This window comes from Myxocyprinus asiaticus, chromosome 26 (assembly GCF_019703515.2).
Source record: "Myxocyprinus asiaticus isolate MX2 ecotype Aquarium Trade chromosome 26, UBuf_Myxa_2, whole genome shotgun sequence".
Classification (NCBI taxonomy): domain Eukaryota; kingdom Metazoa; phylum Chordata; class Actinopteri; order Cypriniformes; family Catostomidae; genus Myxocyprinus; species Myxocyprinus asiaticus.
In genome coordinates this window covers 24,306,745-24,321,994 of record NC_059369.1, presented here as the reverse complement: position 1 = coordinate 24,321,994, position 15,250 = coordinate 24,306,745, and the positions used below count along the sequence as shown (strand labels likewise).

General features: G+C 37.2%; 1 protein-coding gene across 1 annotated transcript in view; it reads right to left on the bottom strand.

Moving 5' to 3' along the window:
* Nucleotides 1–15,250, bottom strand: part of hydin (HYDIN axonemal central pair apparatus protein) — a 120,993-nt gene that overhangs the window by 95,535 nt on the left and 10,208 nt on the right. Inside the window, exons 7-13 of the mRNA XM_051656808.1 lie at nucleotides 10,785–10,986; nucleotides 9,736–9,913; nucleotides 4,526–4,625; nucleotides 4,067–4,185; nucleotides 2,207–2,430; nucleotides 1,337–1,404; nucleotides 993–1,228 (exon numbers count right to left, since the gene is read on the bottom strand). Of these exons, the coding sequence (XP_051512768.1) occupies nucleotides 993–1,228; nucleotides 1,337–1,404; nucleotides 2,207–2,430; nucleotides 4,067–4,185; nucleotides 4,526–4,625; nucleotides 9,736–9,913; nucleotides 10,785–10,986 (1,127 nt within the window). The remainder of the gene's footprint in view (nucleotides 1–992; nucleotides 1,229–1,336; nucleotides 1,405–2,206; nucleotides 2,431–4,066; nucleotides 4,186–4,525; nucleotides 4,626–9,735; nucleotides 9,914–10,784; nucleotides 10,987–15,250) is intronic.

Below are 15,250 nucleotides of genomic sequence, written 5' to 3'. Positions count from 1 at the left end.
TTATTAATCCACTCATTTCACCAACAAATTTTCTGATAAAACCACTCGAAATCACTGCTATATCGGTTATGTTACGAACAGATTTAACAGCTGCGTGTCTATTTATAGTCCTCTAAAAATCACCACAAATAGTACTGTAAACTGTTAAGATAGCAATATTTCTCTCCCAGCAGTGCTTTTAGCACTATAAAACAGCAAATATGGGATCACAGACAACTGTCTCAGAGAAATGTAACTGCCTGAGAAGAACAGCAAAGTACTCCCCAGGTGCTATATTCTCTTATAATATTAACATATCTGGGAGGCTGCTGGCCAGCTGTGCTTCTGGGAAAATCGTCCCATTTAACTAATACGACTAACCAGAAACCCCTAATATGTATTCTTGTGCTGAGCCCTCATTAGAACATGGTGAGCCATAGTCATTTTACAGAGTGGGTGAGGCACATTTGCACATAGACAGGAGAAACCCACATCCACGGAAAGCACAAAGACAGCTGGACATATCCAACAGATTAGCCCTCCAAAGTGCTGACAGCTCTCATTGATGGGAAAAGACCAGCACATGACAGGTATGCAGGGTACCTGGCAACCAGTGAAAGGAGTATGGGCAAGATAATCACAGCCACAGAGAGAGAGAAGCTAGAGCCAATATTATCACTTATCACTTTTTCCAATATATTCCACCTCGCATTTTTCTATTAGTGGAATACAGCTACCCTTTATCAAACGTCCAAAGTGACTGAGGCTTACTGGGGTATAAAGATCTGCTGTGAACTGATGTTTAGGGCTGTAGTCAGTCACTGGAGCCTCAAAAAACAAAAGCGTTTCTCTCTTGAGAGAATGCAGATGTTTGTAGCATGGATAGGTCAGAGGGATCGTTTCAACAGGCCACTTGTGCTTTTGCATAGGGAAATTAATTCAAATCTCTCTGAGGTATTCAAAGAGATAGTATGTTTGACGGCTCAGCTTAGATTCAGAAAGAGCAACCATACCTGAATATCAATCTCAGCTAGAGCACGAACTGTGCCAGTACTGGGTGATAAGATAAACTCTGTAGGTCTCCTTTCTGTTTTGTCTCCCAGTCCCCATTGACTTCTGTTCAGCTGAGAGACCTGATCCATGCTGGTAATACTGTCCACTCCAGCACCATCTCCGGGGATCCGGAGTCCAAAGCTCATAGCCACCATTGATGTGTTAGTAAGGCAACATGTCAGCGTTTGTGGAAACCCTTGGGTCAATGAGAGAACATTACTGAACACCCAACCAATATGCAAAGCAAGCATTAATCAATAACACTGATCCTGATTGATGAAGTGGAGATTGCAAGTTTATTTACCAAAAGATACCTCCCCAAAGTTGAGCTCTGGGACGCTGAGGTGGAATGTAGGGCCAATTAAACGCCCACTGCAAGAGATGAAGGGATGCAAAAACTTTCAAAAAGCTTCTCGCCAAGATTTAGTGAAGGTCAATGGAAATGTTCCATGAAAAGTAATTATTCAAAACTAAAGGGCTGCTGATGTAAAGACCAGCGGAACGAGAAATGAGTAGCATTGTTATTAGATGACAATGTGGAGTGGTAGTTTTAAGATCTATACATTCAGCACTTTCAATAGTAATCCATCTTAATCAAGGGGGGTAGAAGCTTATGCTAGTGTGTTTGAAAGATTTCAATAGAGCTCTGCTTCACTCATTTAATTAAGGTTCACCCTTTACAGATTCAGTTAATCAGCCATACGCTAATGATTAAAACAATGAAGAATAAAACATTGATGGTTTTTGGTCATGGTCATGAGAGGGGTTTAATTAATGGGGGGTTGTGGAGGGATATACAATATGGGTCATTCTTTATTATGTTGTGCTTTTTCGACCTCAAAACAACACTGGTTGAGCTTAAGCAGCTAAGAACTAGGTTCTATAAGGGTGTGATTAAGGGTATTGAGTGCTATAAGCATGAAAAGTGATTAAAATGCACTAAACATACATTCAAATATTTTGATTATTTTGCGTCAAACATAGCTAAACTTAAAACAGCCCTCTTTGGAAAAATTTCAATTCACATTTTAAATGCAATATGCAATATGCAATATTTTCCAAAGGGTTAGAAATGGCATTTCATACAGAGAAAGATGTTACGGAGTCAAATACTGTATCATTCTTAGTGGGTCAGGCAATTTTCATAGTTAAAAGGTTAATCTGTGAGGTTTACCTAAACGTGAAAATGACTGGCTCTGGTTTTCCCACCACACTAAAGTGTAACTCCTCAGAGACTATGCCTATTTTGTCAGAAGAGAATTGGACGTCCAGTGTTTGGCAGCCTTCAGGTGGGATTATGCCCTCCGAGGGGTTGATGGAAAAGCAATGACCCAGGGTTGTACTGGGCTGCACCAGTTTATATGCACCCTTTATCAGTCCCTTGTTGATCAGAAACAGCTAAGATGGAGAGAAAACAGACACAGAATCTGAATATACCATATTCTCATGGTAAGGATTAATTGTTTTGGAGTTCAATACCCACCATGAATACATGCGTGCATCCACACAGTAAAAATTAGAGCTAATAAATTATAAAATAATGCAATATATAAGCATTGTATAAAATAAAGCTACAGAAAATGTTAAAGATTATATATAATAAACAAACATTCTAAAATTCCAGACTCAAGGGGCCTTATTGAAGAGCATAAGTGAGGCAAGCACAAATGAGTCTATACCTCTATGGAACTCTGTATTGTCTACCAGACGGCAAATATACAATCCTCATTAAAAATATCTAATAGATGGATATTATTTTATGACCTTGTCTCAGTACTGCTCTTATACTGACTGAGTAGATCGCTGTTCTTTCCAACTTATGATCTTCATAACTATCTGTACTAGGCGAGCAAGCTTAGATTTTTAACTGAACAGTTCATGCTATTATTCCATACCTAATTAGACTTTCAGAGACAGACTGATAAAATAAAAACATCATTTTCTGGTTTAGCCCATATACCCTGAGCAGAAGGTGCATCCTCTGTTGCAGTCTTGGACACAAACTTTCAACAACCCATACAGAAAAGGAACACAAACGAAAGAGGATACTACATAATATATACAGGCTCAAATTTTCATGTCTACGTCCAATTGTTTCATTCTTTCACCAGTGGGATCAGTTTACATTGTTTAATCATACACTTGGAGACTCGCTCAAAGGGAGGCCTCAGGGCCAAATCAGATTAAAACTTTCCAGGACAATTATATTAATGGGATCACACAAAAGCACAAATAACAAAAGGAATTGGAAAGGCACACCGTTTGCATAATTCAACACAGAATGTATTTGAACTGAGCCAAATACTGCTCTATTTCAAGACTCTGTAATAATCAGGGGCTTTTATAATTCAATTAAAAAAGCTGTTGAGTCCACTTGGCAGATTGTCAGCAACATGCTGATTAAATCTTGTGTGCGATGGTTTCACAGCAAATCAATCCTTTGAAGAGTTTTTCTGTTTCATCAATATTTCCTCTCCCACCACCACATAATGCTTTAGTCTGTGTAATGATTTGGAGGAGGTAATACTAAGAGGTCATGTCTTTTAGACTTTACTGAAGGTTAACAAGGGGACAATCACACAACAACCCTGCATTTAGTTGTATTATTATGGATGCAGATGCTGAATTGTGAAATCCTGGCTATTAGGTTAAATAATTAAATAAAGAAGGGATTTAATTTGATGCAATGCCATTTAAGCTGTTTTGCTTGTACCTTTTAAGGGTTACTTAAAATTAAAATTCTGTCATCATTTTCTCACCTTCATGTTGTTTCAAACCCCTATAACTTTCTTTCCTGCATGGAACACAAAAGGAGATTTTAGCCAGAATGTTTAGTCACAGTCACCATTTACATTCATTGTATGGAAAAAGATGCAATGAAAGTGAATGGTGACTGAAGCTAACATTCTACCTGACGTCCCTTTTTGTGCTCAAAGGAAGAAAGCAAGTCATGCAGGTTTGGAACAAAAATTTATTTTTGGGTGAACTATCCATTTAAGATCGATGATTCAGAAAAAGGTATCTATAATTGTACCTTATAGCTCTGTTTGGAGCCAATGACGATGTCTCCCATGTCTAGAGAGTCAAACCTGAACTGCAGTTTGGGGCCTATACCCTCTCCCTGTATGCAGAGTTGCAACCGAGATTCACGACCTATGAAAGTACAGAGCATTCAATTGACAAAACAAAAAATAATTACATATGCTCTGCAATTGGATGGGAAGGTTAGCACAATGAAAACAGCTGTGAAGTGTCACTGCCAACAATATAAACAGTCTTACTTTTTAGGTCACTACAAATCAAGAAGTCAGACTTGCAAATAAATGCAAATCTGATGACCAACTGTGCAGATGGGCCTAAGCGCAATATGCAAATTTTTTATGCATTGTTAGAAAAGAATACAACCGTGCATGCACAAAGTTGGCACAGCAATATTCATTTTAACACAACACTCTACTGAGGTAAGAATGTCTGCTATCATGGTGCTAAGTACCAGTGATTTCACAATAAACAGTCTGCTGGTAGAGCCTGGCTTCCTGGGGTCTGAAGATGATGTTGACTTCTGCTGTGCGGTTGGGCCAGATTTCTCCCTCCTGTCAACAAAACAATGTCAAGCCAACACAAAGATCATTTCTTCCAACACAATAAATAAGCTCTTCTGCAAGATGCTCTGAAAATGATTGCATGTTTGTAGTTAAACCAAGGGCCCTACATTAATTTAACATAACGCAAAGCAACACAGAACCATAGGGGATATATTTGTTTTTAACAACGCACATTATTTTGAGGGTTTGTCTATGGGACTTTTTTATACTAATAAAGAAATTGCAAGATCATTCCAAAGAAAGTGAGACCAAAAAACTGCAGAGATCTCAGTTGTACAATTTGATGCTCTAGGCTGACAATTAGTGTACTACTGTGTTATTTGGACAATAAACACCAGCTAAAAGGTTAGTAATCTGGTTAAGGTTTACTTTTAAAGTTTAAGATTCATTTTAATGGCAAGAATAATTAAATAATATAAACGGTTTCTGTGACTTCACTGATTTCACAAATAAAGCTTGGACGCTATTTCAAATAGAGGATGTTTTTTTGTTTTTGCATAAGTGCAATGTACTTATAATTGTCTTTGTGCTGAGACAACCCTGAACCTGAAAAATAGGATAATAATAACAACAATATTCATAGTAATTAATTGTAAAAACCAGAATTATTAAAAGGAGTGATGTGTGAAAGTGATCAGAATTTGTTTGCACACACACACACACACACACACACACACTACTCCCTAAGGCAATGCCAAATACAAAGTGGTGTTAATCTAACGATCTGAGCTGCTAAAGCAAACATCACCGGTACAATCCCAGGTCAGGGCCGTCATCGCAATACACACTGAGGGGGACAAGTCCCCACTAATAACAAGATATTGCCAAATTGTCAACCCCCACACAACACAAATTTTTAGCATGCTCAGTAGTCTAACACCACTCGTCAATAGCCAATCAAATCAATGAAGGAGGGACTCAAATTTAAGAAGCTGTGCGGGGACCTTGCAGATTATTCCAGCACCACGCATCCAGGGTTGGGGAGTAACGGAATACATGTAACAGGATTACGTATTTAAAATACAAAATATAAGTAACTGTATTCCACTCCAGTTACAATTTAAATCATTGGTATTTAGAATACAGTATTTTGATTACAGAAGAGATTACTTTGCATTTGATTGTCATTTGTTTCATTTGATATTTAGTCCTTTCAGATGAAAAGCATTTATACATATAAATGATGCGATCCAAAGTGCATCTGAAAAGCAGTGAAACACTTTCTTATGATGTGTTACATTCATATGAGTAGACAGAGAAGTTTGAAGTAAGTTTGGAGCAGAAGAAGTAGAAATAAACCTTGTGTAAATTGTCATCTTTACGCTAAGATAAAATGCTATTTCTAGCCATTTTACATGCACATGTTACCAGGCACAATCATATTTGTTTATCAAGAAAGTTCACGTTGGATCATAATTTCTTTTTTTCTAGTAAGACCTTTGATATTAGGGCAAAAATCATATTCTTGATAATAATTTTTGTATTGTTTTCCTGTAAAAATATCTAAAAATCCTTAAAACAAGATCAATTTGATTGATCTTGTTTTAGAAACAACACTGCATAAGATATTTAGGTTTTTCAGTGAATGTATTTTTAACATGAGTATTTTGTCTTACTGTACCGGCAGAGTTTTTATAGTCAAAACAAGTGAAAAAATCTACCAGTGCTGAAGAAGTAATCCAAAGTATTTAGAATACATTACTGACCTTGAGTAATCTAACAGAATACGTTACAAATGACATTTTACAGCATGTATTCTGCAATCTGTAGTGGAATACATTTCAAAAATAACCCTCCCAACCCTGCACGCATCAGTGTCAGCAGTTCAGGTTAAGAGTGTTAGTATCATGTAAGATGTAAGTATCTAACTAAATTTGCTAAATTTGACCACTGTTTTATGATTAAAATGATGTACCAACCGACAGTAATTTCCAAGGGTGCAAATTATTTTCCATTTGGCGAAATTCGCCGTTTTGATTTGAAAATATGTCATGTACAGTACATGATTCTTATGTCATTCATAATTGTGAATGGGAAAACATTAACAGAGTAGTTTTCAGCATATCAATCAAAGAGCGAATGTGTGTATATTGTAAAGGAATTGAATGAATGTGGTTATCTGGCAAGCTTTGGAAGGAACTTTTTAGAAAATTCACATTGTCTTAGAAAATTATCTATAACACAAAGTAGAGCATTATCACCCTCAGATTAGAACTAGAACATTAGACCTGTGATTTGAGTCTTCCACTGAGTTGTTAGATTGTGACAAGGACAGTGTCATATACTTTTAGTGCAAATAGTATTAGGTAATACGTAATTAACAATCAATTTAAGGTTTTCTTAATAATTTCTTTATGTCTTTAATTAATTCTGAATTTTGTACAGCATCTCCTTTAGTCTTCTTTTATAAGAGACCATTTTATTTTGAGTATGTCTTGTCAGGTCTGTGCTCAAAAAATGAGCCACCACTTAATGGAGTAGTTCACCTAAAAATGGAAAATTTACTTTTACTCACTCATTTACTCACCCTTATGTTGTTTAAAACCCATATGCAGTTACTTTTTCTTGGAACATAAAAATAGATACTTTAAGCAGCTCTATTCCATAGAATAACAGTTTATAGTAAGCAGGAGCTTTCAAGCTTCATAAAGGACAAATACTATAAATCGTTATTAAAGGTTCAGTATAAAGACACCTGTGAGTGCGCACGGCCGACCCCAAGTCGGGCTAATCAGCTGAGGAGAGGGATAAAGCTGAGCCGGATGCAGCAGCTGCGTGTGGCTTTCTCTCTCTCCCGAACTGCCGCATGCGGCTCGTCTTTATCCCTCTCCTCGGCTGATTAGCCCGATTTTGAAAATGTATTTTTGCAAGTCAGCTGATGTCATGTCATTTACAGATTCACCAGTGATTAAAAGAAATTCAAATCAGATTTGTCTTTTCTTTGATACAGCACAAAAAAGAAAGAAAATATAACTGACATGGGCAAATTGCTAGCAATGCGGACACAGTGTTTGTCTTGTACTGTGTAAACTTAAAAAAATATATAATTTAAAACCATGAATTATCACATTTTTGTCACATTTAAAAAACTTTAATGTATTTAAAGCTTTTATTCAGAAAATTATCGCATTTACCACATTTACTATTTTAAAGGACAGAGGACACCCGCGATTCAAGACATGGTTACGGCCTTGTCCCAGGTGGTACAGCCCATAAACTAGGGAGTTACTGAGATCTTCTGTCACCATTGCGCTCTTGACCCTGGGCACTTACAGTAAATTTAGGGTGCTCCAGGCAGGAGTGGTCTTGCAATTACATTGGCTAGAAGTCTCTGGTAAATCACAAGTGACTAAATGGTGTCAACAGGCAGGACTTGGCACATTCACGTTCAGGTTACAGAGAGCGTGATGAAGCTCTACTGCATCTAAACACATGCTCATATCCAAGCAGAGTAAATTTTTTTTTTTTTTTCGCTTTCTCTCTGTCTTTTCCTGCCCAAGCTGACAGAACTGTATAGGCAGTAAGCAATCTATGCTCCCCCATCTTAAAGACATAGTTCACCCAAAAATGAAAATGATGTCAACTCTGACGCACCCTCATTTCATTCCAAACCCATATGACTCATATGACATTCTTCCGTGGAACACTAAAGGTGATTTTAGGCAGAATTATAGGGACTGACAGGCTGAAAAAAAAAGTGAATGGTGACTAAGACTGTCAGTCTCTAACATTTTGCCTTCTGTGTTCCACAAAAAAGAGAAGATCTTACAGGTTTTGGAACAAAATGACAAATGTCATTTTTGAGTGAACTATCCCTTTTAGTGTGTGAGTATGCCAAGCCTTTGAGAAATGTCTGTGAGGGCCTAAAAATGGATAAGTAAGGTTAATATGGCTGGAGGTAAAATCAGGTCAAACTCAAATCAAAAGAATGTAGCTGTGAGAACACAATGGGACACATTTTAATTTGTATCCTGGCTGCACATCTCACTGTCCTATACATGATACAGCATGTACACGTTAAATAACGTGAAAAAAATTGCCGGCAAATGGGATCACTGTAATGGGTCTGTATGTGCCTTTAAGAGAATGTAAGTCACAATGAGATGGCAGAATTAACTGTTAACACTGTTGGATGTGTCATTTGAAGGATAAGTGACTGGCCAGGTGGAAGAAACAAAGTGCTAAGGTGGACTTCCTCCTTAGCTGTATACATCATAGACGCAGATCTGACATAATCAACTGGCAAGTTGCATAACTTCTGCAGCTGCTGAAGACACAATGCAAACGCTAACAGAGACATAAAATCCTGCTGATTTTCCAGTCACTAGATGCAAACTGCTGCAGAATTCAATACAAAGAATAATGTGCTTTTATATCATCTGGAGAGAAAAAATTATTCCAAATCAGCTGGAACGAATTATAGAGATTATGCACATAAATAAACTTTTATCTAAATAAAAACTAGAATTGTATTTCCCGCAAGGAGGTACAAGTGCTTGCTATCGGAATTTAGTTTGCAAATATGATGATGCCATTGCTGTAAGTATTAGGGTTAGATTTTGAATGACTAACATTGTATCAACGTGGGAGATTTTCATATTTTAATCTTACATTTCTAAAGAAATATAAAGTTTCAAAAGTTTCAAAATAGATAACACCCCTAAGACCAATTTTATCTACAAACTAAAGTTTGAACGCTGTCTGAAAGCTGAATTAATTGCAAAAGTTTAATACGTAGGTATTGAGAACCCCCTACCTCCCCCCTTCCAGAATGGTTGAGGAATATCAATCCAGTCCTATCTTACAGGCACTGTAATAAACCTGTCCATTCATAATTACTAATTAAACTATTATTCAGTCACAAACATCATTTTCAACACTCACCCACAAAAATAAAAAGTCCCTTGGCCAATTAGAAAATGCTCTGTATCTATTAAAATGCTCGTTGAGTGACATGAAGTTTGGTTTCAACCATATGTTTAGGCATATGGTTATACAGTACAAGTACAAATTTAATTGCTGCTTATGTAATATTGCATTGGGGTAAACTGAAACCTAAAATAGATGCTTGTCATGTGTCTGGGTGTGAGCAACACACCTGGGGCCTCACGATGATGTGTTGATCTAAAGATAATAGCTGCTGTTGAGTGTGCACAAGTTGCTCCTGGAGGGTATAGGAAAACCGTGAAAGACAAGCTCGAAGAGAGGGATCAGTGCATTCTGTCAGAATCTGCTCCATCCCTTCATTCTCTTCTTGATGCATCTCTGATAAAAGCCTACACATGAGAAAAGAGAGAGACAGAAGGTAGACTAGAACAAGACACATATTGTTAAAGGAATATAAAAGCTTTATTACAACAGATTTTTTATTTTTTTATTGTTTCTCTGTTAAAAAAAAAAAAGAAGCAAAAATGTGTGTAAAGTAATGCACTTACAATTTATAATTAAACATTTTCTGTGGTCAAACAACATGCCACATATGCTGCAGATTGATTTCTGGGTTTAATACAAGTTAAGCTCAACCAGCAGCATTTGTGGCATAATGTTGATTACCACAAAAAAATTATTTCGACTTGTCCCTCTGTTTCTTTAAAAACAGGGTTAATTTATCAAGAGATAAGCGAGATTACAATGAGGCACTTACAATAGAAGTGAATGGGGCCAATTTTTGGAGGGTTTAAAGGCAGAAATGTGAAGCTTAATGTTGTATAAAAGCACATACATTAATTCTTCTGTCAAAACTTGTGTATTAATTGAGCTGTAAAGTTGTTTAATTAATCATTTTTACGGTTGTTTTAGGGGTAACTGTGTTATGTCATCATGGAAAAGTTCATGGCAAGTTGTAAAATTTTATACACTGTAACTTTACACAGAAAAGGTCAGTAAGCATATTCATCACACTAAAATCATGTTAGCATGCATATTATCTACATCTTGTGGCTATACTTTTTAATATTTTAACATTTACGGATTGGCCATTCACTTCCATTGTGACTAACTGTAGCATCGATTGTTTCTTTTTTAAAGAAAAGGAGGGATGAGTCAAAATTCATTTTTGTGGTAGTCAACATTATGCCACAAATGCTGTTGATTGAGCTTAACTTGACTTATATATTCCTTTAAGTAGATGTAGTCAACCTGTCAGACCTTAATTTGTCCTGCTCCTCTTCATCATCACTGGCAAAGTTTTTCCACTGGTAATGCACAATCGAATCACTCCTGTTCATTATTGTCACATTCTGGTAGTTAGCCAAGGAGATGTAGGTTTTCTCCACCATCACAAAGTTCTTGTCCAATCCTACATTAATATCAGTGGAATCTCCAGACAGGCAGATGTGGATGTCTTCGCCTGAAACAAATCATGTATTGGACATAAGGTTTATAATACACAGGTAAAAATTCTTGTATATGAAGACAGAATACTGTCAACATACAGGGGCCTTGCCCCAAATAGCACCTTCAGCTGTCAGGGTCCTTAAGTCTACACTTTACCACATGGGTTGTTGGATGTCTGCTGTTGGGTTCGTACCAGTCGAGCAAAAAAGGGGCCATGGAGGGCACATAGTGACTGCATATTAAATGTCCGCTTTTGAGCACCCTCCTGGATCATAAAATGACAAATGGGCAACCCTACGGTCTTGTGGACTTCAAGGACATGCACAAGAAAAGACCACTAGACCACAAGTGCGCCATTCAGGACAGGACCATAAGACTCACCAAAACAACATCAATCAAAGCTTGAATATTTCTACATTGATGGGTCAGTCTCAAGATATTGTCTATTATATTTCCCTTTTACAACATGTTTTGTGCCAACCCCATTACATTCAAAATATTTCAGGGGTTGAACATTACGGGGTTGAAGGCAAGTGGAAAAATAGCTAATAACGGCCTTAATTGGGTATATGATGTCAGAAAAAAAAAAAACATTTTAAAGTTGGGAAATGTCACAGGGGTAATGTAAAACGTATACTTAAAAGCACAATTTAGGTCGATGTTTTTATTCTATACAACCCATTCAAATATAATGGTGACTCGGGTAGAGAGAACGTACCTGAAAGAGTAGTTAAAAAGTCACCATCAACTCCCAAGCAAGGAAAAAAATTATTGGCAATTACACAATTGCAGCTATGTGATCTTTATAAGTCACCATGGTGGTGGTGCTGTTGTGCTGCAATGATTGTGAACCTGAAGGCCCATAAAGACAACAGAGTTCCTCAGTGAAACACATTCACGTGATCTCAACCAGGCCAGCGAACAAAACACAAGTAAAATTCAAAACAAGATCCCAAATTAGCAGGGCAGGAGGCCTATAGGTATGTGCGTTTTACCTGCTTTTTTATTTGTTTTGCTAGTTTGGCTACATTCAAAACAGGAGCTTCATGCTTAGTGAACTATCATGACCCAGCCCTGTCTATGATGTCAGAGCACAACTCACACACCCAAACACAGACACAAATTGGAAATAAGCATTTAAATAAAACATAAAACAGCAACTGATATCCCTTTAAAATGTATACCAATTACATCGATTTTGGGTAATAAAACATGTGCATCTGGCAATCAAAATGATTTCACTGACTGACAGCCTCAGATCTGGCGGAGGTAGGAGCAAAGCGTAGGGTGCAAATATATGAGGCAATTCATCAAGATCAAGTAAACATATCTACAGCAAAATCAAAAGAGGTAAACTCATAAAAGTGGTTGGATACTGTTACATTTATTGCCTGTTCTTTCACTCTTCAAAGGCCAATGACATGACACAATTTTCACTTGGCATATAGCATATACTGTATGTACATATATTCTACATGTATATGTTCTTTGTGTGCGGGTGGGCGGGTTTGGGTGGTTTACGAGGACATTTTACACAGTCATTTAGGTTACAAACTGGTAATTACAAGGGTATTATGCTATAAATGTGGTTTATGAGGATATTTTTAGTGTCCCCATAATTCAAATTGCTTAAAAAAAAAAAAAAAAACATATTAAACAATTGTTTTTTTTGAAAATTTAAAAACAGCGAAAGTTTTTTGTGAGGGTTAGGTTTAGGGGTAGGGTTAGGGGATATAATCTATAGTTCATAGAGTATAAAAACCATTATGTCTATGGAGAGTCCTCATAAAGATGGCCGCACCAACATGTGTGTGTGTGTGTGTGTGTGTGTGTGTGTGTGTGTGTGTGTGCAATGTTTGAAACTCTTGCTCACATTCTAGAGAGAATACTTTTATTTTTCTCAGCTTACGATTCTCTCTGATGACTATTCTGCAGGGGCCCTGGGTCATGGACACAAACAGACAGGTCCCTAGAGGCCTTTCAGATTGTTAAGACCATTACCAAACAGACATTACACACCCCATTGAGACCTGCATGGTATCAGGTGTATTACAGATAATAGCCTCTTACCTGTTTGTTAATATTATTTGAACACTGTTTTTTATCAAGTACACTGTGGCTTATAAGGCTGCCTAGGGCATCATTCATCTATGTTTTTTGTGGGGGCACCATGGCAGTCCTGGCTCACTTGGTGCCCTAAGCAAGATAAGACATGTCGAAAGAAAACGGTTCAAGGGATAGTTAATTCAAAAACATGAGGTTGAGTAAATGATGACAAAATGTTTTGGTCAAACTATCCCTTTTAGCATGTAAGGGGGTTCATCAAGTTAAAATCCCAGTGTAGCATAATAAACCAAGGGAACTTGCAACTCAACTTAATTCAACTCAACTTTCATTGCATGAAAAAGAGCAACTTTGTCATCTTGATAAAAATTCCTTTTGTGTTCCATGAGAAAAAAAAAGTCATACCAGTTTCGAGCAACATGAGGTTGGTCAGATGATGACACAACTTTCGGTTGTTAGTTACAGAAGATGCAACTCAACTTGCAACTTTTTTTTTTTTCTTTTTTTTTTTACATACCATGAAACAAATATTGCTTAGTTGCATTCAAAGTCCACTTGGCTTTAAAATCTGAGGCGACTCGAGCACTAAAGGTTGCTATGGATTTTGGAAAAACAAAATTAAAGGGTTAGTTCACCCAAAAATGAAAATTCTCTCATCATTAGTTCATCCCAGTGTGTATGACTTTCTTTCACCTTGTGAACACAAACGAAGACTTTTAGAATAATATCTCAGCTCTGTAGGTCCATACAATGCAAGTGAATGGGTGTCAAAATTCTGAATTTCCAAAATCCACATAAGGGCAATATAAAAGTACTCCAGACAGCTCTGGTGGTTAAATCCATATCTTCTGAAGTGATATGATAGGTGTGGGTGAGAATCAGATCAATATTTAAGTCCTCCTTCTGTTTTTGGTGGTTCACATTCTTCGTGCATATCGCCCCCTACTGGGCAAGGAGAAGAATTTATGATAAAAAAATGACTTAAATATTGATCTGTTCTCACCCACACCCAGGGCCGCATTAATGCACGGGCTTACCTGGGCTTAATGCTAACTAGTTCACTGCATCATAGGCAAAGCCTATGAACAACAAACACAAATACAAATTTGTAAATACAAACAGCAACTAAAACTGAGCTGAATGTATTTCAACATTCTCAGTGAGGTCAAAGCAATTTGTGTTCGAGGTTAAACCATGAAAATAGAAAAATAATAACAGTACATTGCAAAATGTAAACAACATCCAAACTTTCTCTTGTGTTGCCGCGTAAAGAATGAGTGTGCGCATGAAGGAAACATGAGCCTAGGGCATTTTCTTTGTAGCGGCTGCTGCAGTTATGGAAGCATCTCTCCTAGCAGCCAGAATTTGATATTTTAAACAAGCCATTTTAATTCCAACACATCTGATACACCTGAAGCAAAAGTATCAGCATTTATGTTTAAGCTTTAGAGCCATACAGGAAAAGAAAAGTCTCTATGGAAGAAAAAGAGAGAGAGAGAGCGAATTGGAAAGAGAGAGAATACAGTGACAGAGACAGAGAATAAAACAATGGGGGTTAGAAATTAAATCAGCATAATTATCAATAACACCTGGAAGATGTTTAGAAGAGAAGCATGCTTTGGTTTCTCTCTTTCCTTTAGACCAATGCCAATCTTCCCTTTTTCATCCTCTTATTCTCTCCACTGATTAATTCTGTGCAGATATCACTTTCCACAAATGAGCCAGAGACATTTAACCTCTGTCTCTATGCATGGAGCTTTAACAGGAATAAAAGAGAAAAGGAAATTGTGTCTTTGAAGGGACACTGCATCTGTCAGCAGACTTGAGGGATTGTGGGAGCTGTTCAGAAGCAATGGGAGGGGAGAAGAATGGGAAATGAGGGAAGCTTTCACAGTGCTGCAGAGTGTGCGATGTCTTCATCAGATCACTCTTAAGTGCACTCTAAAAAGCCTAGAGAGATAAGGGAGTTTCTCCTTCTTGAGGAGAAAAGCAGTCAGCTAATATAATTTGGTCCTCAAGACCACAAAATAAAGAAGAACTGAGATGACTGACACATACAGTACAATAAGAAACAGGGCCATCCTATTTGAAATCTTGTAGAAGCATCAACTTCCTGCATGAAAAGAGCCAAATTTAGCATGTTTAAGATACTAACCTGAGGTCAACACAAAAGTAGACTACACTGAAGGAAAAAAAAACCCAGGCATAAATAA